Source organism: Lissotriton vulgaris, chromosome 8 (genome assembly GCF_964263255.1).
Source record: "Lissotriton vulgaris chromosome 8, aLisVul1.2, whole genome shotgun sequence".
Taxonomy (NCBI): Eukaryota; Metazoa; Chordata; class Amphibia; order Caudata; family Salamandridae; genus Lissotriton; species Lissotriton vulgaris.
In genome coordinates this window covers 204,811,346-204,827,888 of record NC_141696.1, presented here as the reverse complement: position 1 = coordinate 204,827,888, position 16,543 = coordinate 204,811,346, and the positions used below count along the sequence as shown (strand labels likewise).

Genomic DNA, 16,543 nt, shown 5'->3' with positions numbered 1-16,543 from the left:
CAATGATAAATGCCTTAACGCGAGTGAGGGGCGGAAGAAAGATATATACCGCACGTACAACACCGCGTTTATGAGAGTGTTCCATCTTTACCAATGGTTAAGTAGTATCAAGTGTACATTCTCTTTGATTATTGGATTTGGTTTTCGTCTTCCCTTCAAGACACAATTAAATTCACACTTACTGCATTACTAAATACAATTCAATCACTACTCCTCATTTGGTCTCCCCTATATCTTTCCTGGTGGGGCAGGTTAGATACTATTAAAATGATGATTGTTCCTTATGTTTTGTATATAATATCTATGCTTCCTGTCAAAATTTCCAATACACATTTTTCTAAAATTAATTCTGCATGTACCAAATTTCTATGGAACAATAAACACCCGCGAATTGCTTTAAACAAACTTAATCATCCCAAGGATGAAGGTGGTGTGCGCTTTCCAAATTTTACAGCTTATCATTCTGCTTTTTTAATTAGACAATCTTTCGCATTAGCCTATGATTTTGTTAACAGTCCTGTTCCCAAATGGGTTCACTTTGAAAGTTCCCTCTTGAAAGACTTCTCTTTTCAACAGGTAATTTTTATGTCAAACTGTACCTTTTTGTCTAATAGTCCTATTTTAAAATACTCCCGATCTTTGCTTTATACCACTTTTTCTAAGGATTTAACTCTTCTTCAATGCTTTTTGTCCTCCAGTGTATGGTACAATAAATTTCTCAAATATAAAGGTAAATCACTCTACTACAAATACTGGAAAGAAAACAGTATTATTTTTGTTCATCAATTATTGCACAACTATTCTATTGTTCCCTTTCCTACCCCACAAACTAAATACCAATTACCTGACTCTTTCCTCAACGAATATGAAATTATTGTTAATGCCATACAATCTCATCTAACTACTTTTTCTCTCCCACCTCATACACCATCTATTTCACCTTCTACTCTTTTATACTCCTTATTTTCTACTCATAGACCTAAAGCCGCTCTTGTACATAAGTTACTGTTGTCAACTGTTATTGAAAGACCTATGTCTTCAGTTGAGAATGCATGGGAAACCGACTTGTCCGTTTCTTTATCTGTTACTAGCAGCCCGTCCCGGCGTTGTCCGGGTATGAAATAGAATGTGTGCAATGTGTGTAATAGGCAAGGGAAATTTATTTTAAAAACTCGCGGTAGACAACATTTTTAGCATGAAGTGTCACAATAGTTAGGCATGTGTGCGTAGTTACTGTGTGTACCTCGGAGTAAGAAGTATTAGCAGATGTCTCTAGTGTGTATGTACTCCACTTCCGCAGGTAAGCGTGTGTGAAAATGAATTCAGTTTAAAATTTCGTGTCCCCGCAGGCACGCTGGATCGCATCATCCCCCCCCTTGAGGCCCGGCTCCAGTTTTGTTTGATGTTGCTCTTGTGGTGTAAAGTCTTTGATGCAGAGAGTTGAGTGGGTGACAGCGTGCGCTGGATACGCTGCGCGTGTGGGAAAGTGCAGTCAGTTTAAAGGTTAGTGTCCCAGCAGGCGCGGTTAGTAGCGTCATCCACCGCTTGAGCCCCGCTCCAGCCCTGGTTGATGTTGTGCGCCTGATGTCAATTAGTTTATGCAGAGAGTTGAGTGTGCGACAGTCGCAGGAGACGCTGCAGTTAGTGTCCCCGCAGGCACGTTCCTTTATGCAGAGAGTTGACTGGCTGACAGCGCGCAGGATACTGTGCAGTTATTGTCCCCGCAAGCACGATCAGTCGCGTCTGCCCCCACCTAAGCCCTGGCAATTGCTGCGACCATTGGCCATGCCCCTTGCTCCCTCGCAATTGCCGCACCCATTGGCCTTGGCCAAGCCCCCAGCCCAATGCACACGTTTGTTTTCCACACGCCCTCAAGGCATTTTTTTTTTGGGGGATGTGCCACGAGATTGTTGCCGTTTGTCACGCCCATTGGCCACACCCCTTGGTGCCGCGCAACGCCCCCAGCACACGCCCCCAGCATAACGCACACGTTTAAGGAATGCGTTTTGTTTGTCCTCATGCCGCGCCCCACCCACGCCCACGCCCACAAGGGACTACTTTGCTGGTAAGGTTCTTTTACCTTTCAAATGTATATGGTGGGCATCTGAATAGCCTATGTCCTTCTGCAGCAACTGCCCTTTCCAATGCTGCATTGGGTGTTGTGATTGGTGCTGTGGTTCCTGTGATTACCCGCCTCAAAGGTTTGGGCTCTCTCTTTATAATATTAGTATGGACTACCTGGGATAAACTATGGTCCAAATTATTTAAAGTTTCTGCTGCTGCTCGTATAACTCAATCTCTGTATTTTATTTATCAAAGAGCACTTATTACTCCTATTAATATTTGTCAATTTTCACCTTCATTCTTCCCATTATGTTTGTCATGTTCCACTGAAACGGGCATGTTAATACACCTACTTTATGAATGTTCTAATGTTTTATCCTTCTGGAATTCTATTTGGAATATTTGAATGTTAGTGTTTAACTTCAATTTTTTTTTTTTTTTTTTAAATATATTTTTATTGCAGGAATCAGTAAATCGTTACAGAATCGACCAGCATTATATCACAAGCAATATCAGCGAGCTACAACCCTCTGACCCCGCGCCGTAAATTTCTTACACAGCCATCCGGCCCACAACCCTGGGGTCGGGCGGCGAAAGTCAATGGGGGTTCAGAAGGATGTCAGAGCTGGTCCGGATGATCCACCGTCCGTCATCTGCTTTTCCAGACAAGCCTATAAACCCAAAAAGAAAACCCCCACCCTCAAAACACTACTAACCAAAGTAAATCCCACCCAACCCCGCCATCAGCGCCTGGTAACAACCGCAACAGGATCTGCTATGGGACCCACGGGGAAAGCAACAGGACTAACAGTGCAATCGTTTATCGGGACCCGGGGCGAGTCGCTTCTTCACCTTCAGAGTCGCTGGGGGCGCAATAATCCCTAAGGGCCTGCACTAATGTTTCCCACTCCAACGCTGCCTCCTGCGCCTTTTCATTACGCTGCCTCCAAGCCAGTTGGTACCTCAGCGTGCTCTCCCCCGCCGCCCACTTCAAGAGCTCGCTGTGCCATCGGCTTCCTGTCGGACCTACTCGTGCCTTCCAGTTCCTGGTCACCTCTCGTTTAGCAAGGAGGAGCCCTAGGTCGATAAATTTGCTGGAAAGTTTATTCTTGGGGGTATGAGGGAACCAGTGCAGGAGTCCCACCGCCGCATCAAATGATAGGGACCTCCCCGTCACCTCCTCCAGGGTCTTCCCCACTTCCACCCAGTAGGATGACAATCCCGGGCAGGCCCATAGCATGTGGAGGAGGTCCGCCTCCTGAGCTGGGCACCTAGGGCAATCCGCCGAATTCGTGGCAAAATATCGCCTAATTTTCACCGGGGTCAGATATGCTCTATGGAGCACGTAATAGTGGACCAGCTGAAAGCGGGCGTGGCGTGTGCCCTTCCAGGCTCGCCGCACCAACTGGGACCAGGTCGTCTCCGGGATCTCCCTGCCAATGTCCTCCTCCCAGCGGTTTTTCAAAGTAGTGAGAGGAGCCAATCCTTCGTTGATCAGTCTGCCGTAAAGGCAAGTGACCGCCTTCACCGTGCCCGCAGACATCATCACGTATTGGCACACCGGAGATAAAGTGGGTTCCTCCTGCCCGCTTTTCCAGTGCGCCTGGATCGCTCGGACAATGGCCGAGTGTAGCAGGAAGTCGCCACGGGGGATCTCGAAGCGATCAATAAGCTCCTGAAAGGGCAAGAGCGCCCCGTCCTCATACAGATCCCCAACTAGCTGTAAGCCGGCGTCCTCCCAGGCCGCCAATCGTGACCAATCGCCTCCATGGGGGAGGGCCGTCAGCATCCCCAAAGGTATTTCAGGCGCATATGGTGTTCTCAGTTGGCCTCGGGCGTGAGCCCGGTTCCAACACAGGCGAACGGTCCGCTCCTCCAGCGATAAGTCCCGTAGGGCCAAACGTTGTCGCAGCGCTATGAAGGAGAGAACATGCCTGGCCATGCCCGTCCCCCTTCTGTCTTCCGGGCCCCGGAATTCCCGGGCGATCTCCTGGGTAAAGGTCTGGAGCTGCGCCGCCAGATAATACTTTTCAAAGTCCGGCACCGCAAGCCCACCTTCATCTTTCGGCCTCATCAAGGTCTTGAGGGCCACCCGACGGCGGCTCGAGCCCCAGAGGAATCCGACTATCATAGATCTTAGTAGTCGAAACGTGGCCGGTGGGACCCAGATCGGCAGTGTCCGGAAATAATATAACAGCCGAGGAAGCGCCACCATTTTAAGCAGAGCAATCCGCCCCGCCACCGAGAGCGGCAGCGTGGCCCAGAAGTCCATACAGCCTCGAAGTGCTCGAGTGCTGCGGGCAATATTCCCATCCAGGAGGTCGGATGGGTCGTGATAGACGTACACCCCCAGGTATTTAAAGCAGTCGGGCTCCCATCTGATCTCCCCACTCAGAGTAGGGGCGGGGGCGCCTCTGTGAACCGGGAAGAGACAGGTCTTGGACCAATTCACCCGGAGGCCCGAGACCTCCCCAAACTCCGTGAGCGCCGTCGCCGCTCCATGTAGGGCGTCGAGCGGGTCCTCTAGGAAGAGCAACAGGTCGTCTGCATACAGCGAAACGTGGTGCGGGCCCGAAGGCGTCCACAGGCCCGTATAATGGGCTCCCGATCGAAGATGCAGCGCTAGAGGCTCCACCGCCAGCGCAAAGAGAAGTGGGGACAACGAACACCCCTGCCTCGTGCCTCGTTCCACCGGATATTGTGAGGAGATCAGTGGTCCCGCCCTGACCCTGGCCGATGCAGAGGCATAGAGAACCGTGGTCCATCTGACGAAGCCCTCACCGAGGCTGAATCTCCGTAGCACAGTGCAAAGGTAGTCCCACTCCAGGCTGTCAAAAGCCTTCTCTAGGTCCACCGATAAGACAACCGGGGATGGGGCGTCCACGAATGGTTCCCCTAGCAAGCGGAACAACCTGCGAATGTTCATAGTCGTGTTACGCCTAGGGATAAAACCTGCTTGGTCCTCATGCACCAGGGAGCTCATGTGTCCCAGCAGCCTTGAGGCCAAGATACTGCTCAGTATTTTATAGTCAACCGTCAGCATCGACAAGGGACGGTAAGACCCCGGGTCGGACGAGTCCCTTCCTGGCTTGAGGAGAGGAACCACCAACGCTTCACACATCGAGCTCGGGAGCCGCCCCAGCCTCTTCGCCTCTCTGTAGACTACCAATAACCTAGGGGCTAGGAGGTCAGCATAAGCTGCATAAAACTCCACAGGCAGGCCGTCTAGGCCCGGGGTCTTATTCCTCGCCATCCGTTTAATGGCACTGCGGATCTCTCCCAATTCTATGTCGGACCCCAGGGCTTTCGCCACTTCTTGCTCCACTGTTCGGAGTTCCAGTGGCCGCAAATAATTTAGAGCAGGTCAGGGTCTCGGGCTGAGCGACTACGGTACAAACGTTCGTAATAATGCCGGTAGCAGCTGAGAATCTCCGGCTGAGTGTACACCTCGGTTCCGTCTGCCTTACGCATACATGTCGTCAATGAGGACTGACGCGTAGGGTTGGCCAACCATGCCAGCAACGCGCTCGATCTATCCCCCTCCGCGATGGACCGGACCGTATAGGCCTTGTAGTCAAAACAGCGAAGCCGTTCGACCTCCGCCGCCACCGTCTCCCTCGCCTCCGCCGTGCGTACCTGTAATTCAGGGCGCCCGGGGCGGCGAATTTCCAGCTCGCGGAGTTTCCGGTCCGCCGCATCTAAGTCGGCTAGTATAACTCGCCTCATGCCTACCTTTTTAGAAATACAGTAACCCCTCACCACTACCTTAAAAGCGTCCCACTCTAACGCTCTTGTACTCGCGGTGCCGCCGTTGGACGCAAAGTACTCTGATACCATATCACCTAGGTCCGCCCTGAAAACACTGTCCTCAAGAATCTCGGGCCGCAATTTCCAGGTGGGCACCGCTGGCGCCCCGGGGAACCAGCGAAGGTCCAGCAGGAGGGGGTTATGGTCCGAAATGGTTCTGGACAAGTACTCAGATCGGACCGCTGCCGAAACCAGGTCGGGCGAGCCAAGAAATCCGTCCAGTCTGACATGCAACTCATGGAGGCTCGAGAAGTATGAATAGTCCCTAGATGTGGGGTGGTGCGCCCTCCAGATATCCGTTAGACCCCAGTGGGTCTGCCAGTCCTTACGACCCTTAGCCATGCGACGAACCGGAGAATCGGGAAGGGGTGGATGCGAGCGGTCAGCGTCTACGTCCACTACTGAGTTGAAATCCCCCCCGAGCAGGAGGGGCCCGGAGAAGAAGTGGGCCAACGAGCCCGATAACTTGGAAAGGAAGGCAGTCTGGTCTATATTAGGAGCGTACACACAGCAAACGTTCAAGTCCCTCACTCCCAAAGTGCCCGAAATGGCCACGTAGCGCCCCTCTGGATCTATCACTGTTTTCGTGACCTGGAAGGGGACCCCAGCTCTAATCCATATCAGCGCCCCTCTGGCATACGCGGAGTACGATGTGCAATAGACCTGCCCCCTCCATCTACGCTGTAGCGCCGCCCCTTCCGTCTTGTTCAGATGAGTTTCCTGTAGCAGCGCCATTTGCACTCCCCTATGCACTAAATAAGCGTGGACTTTGTGGCGCCTGGACATAGTATGAAGCCCCCGTACGTTCCAAGTAACTAGTGTTTAACTTCAATACTACTTTAACATTACAAAATGTTTTTCTTGGATCCTTATCTCCCAATGTAGATATTGCATTTTCTCCTCCTAGATTATTTGATCTTTTTATCGCATTAGCTTTCAAAGTTATTTTATAATCCTGGAAAGACAATTCAAAAATGTCATTACTAACTTGGTGGAGTTGTATTTGTGATGAACATAGAATTGCTTCTGTTTCCTCTTCCTCTCTTTCTCAAAAAATCAAATCAGATCTTCTTTGGCTTCCTTTCACTACATATCTTTCTACACACTCTCCTATACGTTAATTTTTCTTCTCTTCCTCTTTTTACTATAATACACCATGATTTTCATTCTCTTTCCCCTGTCTTCTCCCTTTCTCTCTTTTCTTCCTTTCTTCTTTCTCTTCTCTGCTCTCCTTTCCTTTCCCCTTCTCTTTAATTCTCATAATCCTATTTGATCATTTTGTTATTTGCCTGATTGTTTATCTTACTTATGTTATGCATGATTTATAATGGCGTTTATCCTTGTACCATTTCAATGTTTCCTTTTTCTCTTTTTTCTTATGTATTTGAAAACCTAATAAAAATTTCTTAAACAAAAAAAAATAAATATCTCTCTTGTTTATAAAGATGCTCTGCTTACCGTAATAACACCTCAGCATCATTGTAACCTATGGGATGAACTGGAATCTTTGGGATACCAACACCCTCAGCTGCACCATATCGGTAGGCATACTCTGTTGAAAGGGAAAATGATGAATTCCTTACTGAGGAGGCAGTTTCGTAAACAATTTTAAGGAACATGGCCAATGAAAAATTAGGATACCATGGAACAAGCATTTTGAAAGAGACAACACTCATTTCCAGAAAAGGAAAAATATTACTGGCATGCCTGAATAAAACGGTTTGTGCAGGTAGATTTAATTTGCATTTATCTTAAAGTGAACAAACATTCAATAATATTCAACTGCTTAGCTACAGTCAACACCAATAAGATTGACTTAATAGAAATCTGCAGGACCCCTTACCCATGAATATCATCTAACCACCTAAAGTTCTCCTTCAAATCACTTGAAGGTAGACCATACATTCGCTTGGTCCCAAATCTGTATCAAAATGACCTGGTAACAATAAGTACAATGTATGTGTTGGATCTGGCTCTCACTGCAGGCAGGGTCACCTCCAAACTTTTTGTCTCCATCTGTCCTATTTTGCTGAATTCATTTTTGTTGGCAGTAGGACTTTGTGCCTTTTACCACTGCCAACCAGTGCTCTAGTGCTTGTGCTCTTCCCTCTATACATGGTAAAATTGGCTTACATCCAATTGGAACATTTAATTTACTTTAGTGAAATGGTACTACAAGTATCCAGGGCCTGTAAATTAAATATGACTGGTGGGCCTGCAGCACTTATTGTGCCAGCCACTTACGTAGTCTTTGAAAACATGTCTCAGGTCTACCATTACAGCCTGTATGCAGTTTTAAACAACCAATTCAACTGGAAATAAAAAAAAGGTTGTCACGCCTAAACCTTCCTTTTTAATATACACAGGTCCCTTCTAGGGTAGGCCCTAAACAGCCAATAGGGCAGGGTGCATTGTATTTAAAACGTTGGTCCTGTATTTTTAAGTTTTACATGTCCTGGTAGTGAAAAACTCCCAAATTCATTTTTCATTATTGGAAGGCCTACCTCTTCCATAGGATAACACAGAGATAACTTTTTTTTGGGAGCAGATAGGAATGTCATGTTTGGTGTCTGAGGAATTATAACTTAAAAACCTTGTTAATGGTAATTTTGGATTTTAAGTCACAATTCTGAAAATGCCACTTTTAGAAAGTTTGCATTTTCTTGGACTAATTATTTAGTACCTGCAGTCTGTTCTTGGGTCACATGACTAGGAGTAGCTGGCAGTTGGCCTTTGTGTATTTGTTCCAGACAACCGCACAATACAGGGTCTGGATTTTGGCTGGATGGGTGATCCTGACTTGATTGGGGAGGGCAGGGGGCGGGTGGAGGTGTCATCTATCACACCTGCACTTCAGAGACGCTGCCTCAGGTCACACACAAAGGGCTTCACACTAGCCTATTATGCCTCAAGACAGTTCTGGGATCAGGACAGGGAGGGAGGAAAATACAGACAATTCTGTTTACGGAAGATACTAGAAGTTTCTTCCACTTGAAAAATGGGACGCAGGTAAAAAAAGGGGACCCTCAGACCCACTTTTCAGTACCCTCCTGGACCTGTGAATACTACAGAAAAAGTGATGCCCTGCTGCTGGAGGCCTGTCCTGCTGTCCAAGAAGGAAGGCTGGATTTTCATCCTATGCTCAAGTGACTCCAATGGTTAGCTGATTTACCTCCAGTTCTGAGCTACAGGGACACAACAAGCTCCAGAGATCTCCCTGCAATGGTCTAGCTGACGTGCTGCACGGGACCTGTAACTCGACCAGCCTGAGACCTGCTGGCCTCTGCTGGAGTGAGTTCCCAATACCTAAGAGGTGCCCCCTAGTCCTGGACTCTTGGTGTTGTATCAGTTGAGCTCCTCATAAAAGAAAAGGAAAATCCTGAAGTCTTTGGCTTTTTGCGTACACGAACAAGCCAGTTCGTGTCAAGATCTAGTAGCCCACCAATGCATAGCACTGGTGAACGAGACTCTTTGTGCTACAATGACCACCAACGCAAGATCTGCATTTTGCACTACAGCAGCGACAGTCCGCAGTGACCACCAATGCAAAGCTCTAGCAACGACCGTTCACGACCCCCGACAAGATCTTTGTACTACAGCGACCATCCGTGACACCTAGCCTGCTCTTTGCGCGGCAACAACGACCATCCACGATGTTCTCCCTCCCTGTATCTGGCCCACACTCCTTCACTGTCAACCTGAACCTGTGAATTTCACTCACTCTTGCACAACCAGATACCCACACTTTGTGCTTTTAGTGCTATACTTTGTTTTTTTAACACACTTTTTTGCAGTTGTGAATAAACACAGATGATAATTTATGATGAACCACAGCAGATCAATGCATTATACTATATTACATTTGATGTGGCCTTGATAAGTGTCGTCCAACATAGCATTCTTACATAACAACCTTAAATATTTGAAACTGCATAGCTCTGGTTCTACTGGTTGGATGTTTGTAATTTTGGTGTCAAATAATTTATTGAATTCTACTCTATTTTCTAAATTGGTGAGAGATTTTTACAGTGGTGCTGGATTTTCAACCTTTTTACTGTTTAAGTGTTGCATAAATACTTAACATACTGCCTCTAAGATAAGACTGGCTGCTTTTGTGACAAGCCTCTAGAGCTTCAAGCACACGTTAATTTAGATAGTTTGTATGGTTCAGTCAGACAAGGATTGTGGTTGTTGCTTCACCAATCGACCAACAAACCAATTTCTTACATCTACCATTTTGCACAACCTTTGTCAAACCCATATCTGCATAAAATGCGATCCACACATCATGATGCTGGAGAGATTCTCAAGACCCACGCCCCTGCAAGGACCATCAAAGAGCAGCACAACATTACTGAGCGGACAATCAAATATGCACAAGTATGCATGTTTTAGGGACTGGTCAAACACACAACCTGCCAAACTCATTGTCCAGTCCTGTATTACAACATTCCCCAACATATGTACACTTGTGGGCACTAGTGCACAGTCATGATGCAGAGTCATCAATTTCTGTATATACGTTAAACACTTTACTTTATTAATTCTGCTTGACATACCATATCTCAAGAGTAAGAGTTAAATCAACTCAAAGTTCTCACTCTCTCTCTTCTCTAAACCCAATCACCAAAGGCACACTTTTACACAAACCTGGAAGCATCAAGCCAAAAGTTGGGAAATTAAAGAGGGGTTGTAGAGGAGGATCAACTAGGTCACAGACCACAAAGCACAGTGCAGGTGTTTAACTAGGGTCATGTTGAGCCTACTCTTTTGGAAGTAAAACAAACAAATATAAACCGCAAGTAGGGCAACTACAGGTACCATGGTAAAAAAAAGTAGTGGTGTCTGGTACGGGACAGGGAGGCAATGCAGAGGAGTTGGGGGGTGGAAAAGAAAAAAAACCACTTACCTCTGCACACCACCGTCTCTCCTCCCGGAAGCACACAGGCTCCCCTAAGCCAATCACAATGCTGCTGTCACCCTGACAGCAGCATTGTGATTGGTCTGAGTGCCATGGTTCAGCGCTCATATTGGGACTGCAATCCTGTGCATGATCTCCACCCTGGCCCTGTGGAGAACAGGTTAAGTGCACATAACCATTTAGCCAGGCCCAAGATGGCCTGCTAAACCGTCATGCGCACTTCAGGGCACATATTTCCTCCAACCCAAGCTGGCTGTGTCAACAGCCAAGCCACGCTCCAAAACTGGATTCAACATGGAAGAATAAAATTATAATACCAACATGCTATTATGATTTTATTTTTCCTTTTCTTCACTGCTGAAAAGCAGTGGGCGACGCTCCTCCGCATTAACCGTTGAGCCACCTTTGGAAGAAAGCCTGTGATTAGTTGGGCTGTCAATTTTGGTGTTTGTAAGTATAAAAAAACACTCCCTCCTGTGGCCCTAGTTTCAGAATTCATATATTCCATCTGAGAGAAGATTTTGCAAAACCAGAAGCAGAGAACAACTCAGGAGAAAAGCTAAAAGTCTTTTAAGACAAACAACCTTACTTACCAGTTCAGAGCTACAGCTGGAGAATATCCAAGAGAAGTACAATGTGTAACTGTAAAATAATTATACTATGAGAACATGTAAAAGAGGTAGCAACAAAGAAGGCCTTTTATTCAAAACTTTCCAAGTCTGACAAAGTGCAGTGAGATCAGTGTGAATCGAGGGTACAGTTCACAAGACAACCACGTGGAAAGACTATGCTTTAGGTCTATAAAATATGCACTGTAGGCCTACTTTAGTAAACATGCAGTGCTTATTTACGTTTGGCAAACACAGCGCATAAACAGGGCCCTCTGCTTGCTAATTGTAAGGCACTATTGGTGCAAAAATAACTCACTATGCAAAGCAAAGTATTTGCACAAATACGTATAAAGTGATGTGTGCAACTGAAAACTGTACTTTTAGGGTAAAAGAACTTCTAACCTTAATAAATAATTTTTAACAGTCAGGAAAAGTTACATACAACTACTTGGGAGTGCAACTGCTTTTGAAGAGAACTGATCATAGCATGTAAAAGATGTTTTAGCTGCAGTTAATTGAACTGTTGAGCTAAGGCTCACAGTCTTTTGGCTAGCTGCTATTAGCAAGGATTCCATTAGGCAAAAAACAGTTTACCCACAGACGGGTTTCTGCAAGGAATTCCAGCCTTACCCTATATAGCTTAAGATTTCCCTGGAGAAATTGCATGCTGTATGCCACAAAAATTCAAACAGCAACACAGTGGGAGTTTGAGACTCTGACGAGGTTCAAGTGTCCATTTTCAGTAACAACAAAAAACAATGTTCAACCCCGCTGGAACAAAACGCTTGCAACCTCATATTAAGCTGCTGCAGTTTTTTTAATGTATTCTGTGTTCCCTTTAAGTTACCCTGCAAGCTGACAGGTTCATAGCTGCCAAGTTTTCAGATGGCTTATGTGTGACATTTCTCATGGTTTCAGTGCACTTATGAGTGACATTCATCTGCCAAATGTGTGACACTTTGTGTGACACTTTCTCTCGAGCAAGCCCAAGCAATGAAGTGCATGGAAAGAATAAATATTAGAAATTACAGGCTTTTTTCCAATAAGAAGCTCTAAAATATCTGGGAAGTGTCCAAAACCCCTGAAATGGAAGATTATGATACTGATGCTAATAAGAATTTCATTCAGGGAATCAACATCACGTTGTAACAATCAGAAATGTAATCCCAATAGTGCTAAACGTTTGCAAAGGGTTGCAAAGTGTGCAAGGGGTAGCTTGTCTGTAGGATAAAATTGTGGCGGCAGCTGGGGGTTGGGCCTGTGCACTGTGGCATGATGACAGAGTAGTGTTTGTTGTCCACATACAGGCGCTGCCATGACTGGAATGGTAGGCCAAGAACAGCATAAGCCCTTCTGAGGGAGCAAAGCGAGCATCTGCTTATGACCTACAAGAACATGGATATCAAAAATATTAGCAGCAAGGCACAAGTGTCGTCCATGGATAACGAACAAGTGTTTCAACCAGTAGGTAAGCAGTGTTCTACTGTCAGTTACAACATCTATATTAACAACAGCTAAACATGTAAGCCAAACAGAAAGAAGCATTAAAGTGCTCATGAAGGAATAACATCCATGCATGAAACGTTCTATTGAACCTCTGCAATAGTGGAACATTATGTGCAACATCTCTTACAAGAATCCCTACAAAAAGACATGTAAGCTCCTAGTAAAGTGGAAAGGGGTGGGAGCACACTGCTTCACCTCCCAGCACAGTTTACCCCTTAGCATTATGGTAAATGCAGTCCATGGCACACGCTTACTTGGATATTTACTGGAGCATTCCACCAAAGTTGGTGCAGGTTAGTGCTGTAAATCCCTAGTAAAGTGGCTACCTGACCGCAGGGCCTGTCATTTAAATGCTAGCAGTGGGACTGCAGCACTGATTGTGCCACCCACCACTTACGTAGCACTTTAAACATGTCTCAGGTCTTTAATTGCAGCCTTTGCGCGCAGTTTTCAACTGCCATGACGACTTGGCAAAAAAACATTTTTGCCAGGCCCAGACCTTTCTTTTTAATACATGCAAGTCACCCCTAGGGTAGGCCCTGGACAGCCCAGAGGGCAGATTTCAGTGTATCTAAGAAGTTGGACATGAAATTTTAAGTTAGGTTTTTAATTTTTACATGTCCTGGTAGTGAAAAACTCTTAAATTGATTTTTCATTGCTGTAAGGCCTGCCTCTTTCATAGGATAAAATTGGAGTTATCTTTTTACCTCAAGTAAGTGATAATTTCCAAATGGCAGTAGGTATTCAGATTATATTTGGTGTCTTTGGAATTGCAATGAAAAACCTCTCTTATGGTGAACTAGGATTTTAAATAATCAACATTTTAAAAATTACACTTTTCTAAAGTTTTTTACTGTGTAACGAGTCTGCGAGCACAAACTATCTTCAATTGTGTTTCTGTTTACTGAATCCGAGCTCGGGAGTTTTTGCCGTATCATTGAAGTTTTATGTGATGAACTAAGGCATGCCTATGGGTTCACAGTTTTGTTTTGTTGTAGATTAAAAGCCTCCTCTTGAAGACTTCTTAGAGGTCACAGAGAGACCACTTATAAGGAAATTTTAGAAGAACTAATACATCTCTTCTTTCCAAAAAAACAAGTAACATGAAGTAATTTTAGTCGCAGCCTTTTATTGATGGCACTGAAGTATTACAGACCTACTACATTAATTTTGAGGTAGTATTTGATTCATTTATTTATTAACTGTTTTAGAGTGGATAAGAGTTCTGGGCCCTGGGAACCCTCACATAAGAGACAGGTTCGAAACACATGACAGTCATCTGTGCATCCAACGAGCAAAATAGTGGCACTGATAAGCAGGGCAGAAAGGAATGTATAGAATTGTCATAATAATCCTGGTTACAGGACCCTTGTAGAGGTTGTGGTGCATGGTCCATTCATAATGGAGAAAAACAATTATTTTTTTTAGAGATATGTGAAAATTATTCTTTAGCTCCAGTCTGAGCTATTTGAAATTCAGAACTGGTTGATTTTTGTTCATATTGTGCCTTTGTGTTTACTTTGAATGTTTTTTGAATGTTTGTAATATGTTGTTTGTATCCACTGTTGTGTACAAATATTGTATGTGGGATGGGATAAATTCATCACATGTTTCTATTGTACGGCTGTGTGTGATTAATGATACATTGATATGACTGATAAAAATATATGGTAACCACTTTTATTAATTATAGTGATCATGAACAAAACTGATTGTGCATGAAGGACTAGAAAGTTTTGGCATTGTTTGGTTTTTGTAATTTTAGTTGGCTCAGGCTTACTGACAAAAAAAGGGCCCAATCCCTGGTGTTGTTTTACTTTTAGAAAGTTGGCATTTTTCTGCCTTGGCCATTTAGTGCATGCAGCCTGTCTCTAGGTCACATGACTGGTTGTGGTTGGCAGTTGAGCTTTGTGTATTCCTCCTAGACAGCCACACACAATAAAGAGCTTAGGTCTGTCTGGAAGAGCCACCACTGCCAGGATGAGTGGGTGGAGCTGGGCACAACCCCTATTACACATGAATAGATGGTAGACTTCGTCTACACAAATGGTTGCATACCACCTGTGGTTAGTATGAAGCCAGGACAATGGAGGCAGGATGCTTGGAGACTTCAACGGGAAACCTCTAGAATCTTCTCCCACTTTAAAGGAATGCCCAGGTCTACATATTGGACCCCGGACACCAACTATTCAGTACACTTCTGTACCTGTGGATACTCAGGCAGGAGGCAGGAGGCAGGAGGCAGGACTGATGTGCTGCTGAAAAACTGCCACTCTGCTGTACTGACCTGCTGCCTGCTGTCCTCCTGCCTGGGTGAGAAAGACTGGACCTGCATCTGTTGAATTCAGGACCTGAAAGTGACTCTAAGGGCTAGTTGGCTGGCCTCTTGGCTAGAGCCTCAGGACAGAAGGCTCCAAAAATCATGGATCAGCACCTGGATTCTGCCTTCAGTGAGTCCTACTATGCCAAGTGGTGCCACCCCATTTCAGGAGACCTGGAAGTGGGCCTGAAGGTGCTCTGCTATCCTACCTGTGACCCAGCCAAACCGATGCTTCTCCTCTGCTGAGTAGCGCAATCCTGAGCAGAAATTGACGCATCGTCTCTACTGTGAGCGTTATACCGACGCAAGGACTCTGCACCGACTCTGAAGCCTAAATTGGAACCGCCACCTGTGCGAACCTTTCAAGACACAGGCCCTTGCATTTCAAATCCCTTGTCGATGGTAGCCTTGACTACAATGCAAGTTCTCTTATCGCAGCCTCACAGATGTTTGGAACCAATACATTGCCCTCAACTGTACGATGCATTCTCGACATCGGACTTCACATTGCAAGTGCTTGTGGACATAATCCTAGATGACGATGCAGGACCTCACATCGTAGCTTCGGCACTCCTTGGAACAGATGCATACCCTGGGCTGTTTCTCCATCGTAGGTGGCTTGAACTTGTAGCTGTATCCAGGTATGCATCAACCAAATAGCCACAGTTGGTGCTTTGTGCTTTTTGGCGCTGTTTACACTGACATCTTTAAACTTGCATATCACTGGTTTTACTGATTTGATATTTGCCATTTTGGTCTTGTTTTTTTTATTAAAATGTACTCAGTTTTTCAAAATTGGGGTGGGATTTTCTTGTGTTGTGTTGTTACTTGATTACTATTTGAAGTGCTGTATAAATAGTTTGCACATTGCCTCTTAGTTAAACTGGACTGCTCTCTGCCAAAGTACCAGAGGGCTGAGCACAGGAATATTTGGTGTTTGCTTGTGCCTCACCATGACAAGGATTGGGGTTCCTCCTTGAGTAGGATTTCATTCTTAACCAGTAACCTAATTTCTCAAAGTCCTGTTCTAAATAATGATAACCTGTCTGCATGAAAGAACAACCAATTCAGCATTGTTTTGCATATTACAAATCACCACAATTTTGTCGAATCCTCTAACAATATTGCTCCATAATTCATTTAATATTACCATACTGATTAATGACCATAAACTTTACTAATTATTACAAGAATTAAGTTTCCTGTTCACTTCTCATGTGCAATCTCTAGATATATTTGCTCTATAAAAAAGGTGAGCACTCTAGCCCCTTTTTATATTTTCGAGACTGTTTTATGAAAAGCATGTGTTCTCAT

The 16,543-nt window shown here is 45.2% G+C and overlaps 1 protein-coding gene across 1 annotated transcript in view; it reads right to left on the bottom strand.

Annotated features, from left to right (window-relative positions):
• LOC147696876 (glutamate carboxypeptidase 2-like) overlaps nucleotides 1-16,543 on the bottom strand; it is a 653,445-nt gene that overhangs the window by 295,254 nt on the left and 341,648 nt on the right. Inside the window, exon 7 of the mRNA XM_086933984.1 lies at nucleotides 7,330-7,423. Within this exon, the coding sequence (XP_086790110.1) occupies nucleotides 7,330-7,423 (94 nt within the window). The remainder of the gene's footprint in view (nucleotides 1-7,329; nucleotides 7,424-16,543) is intronic.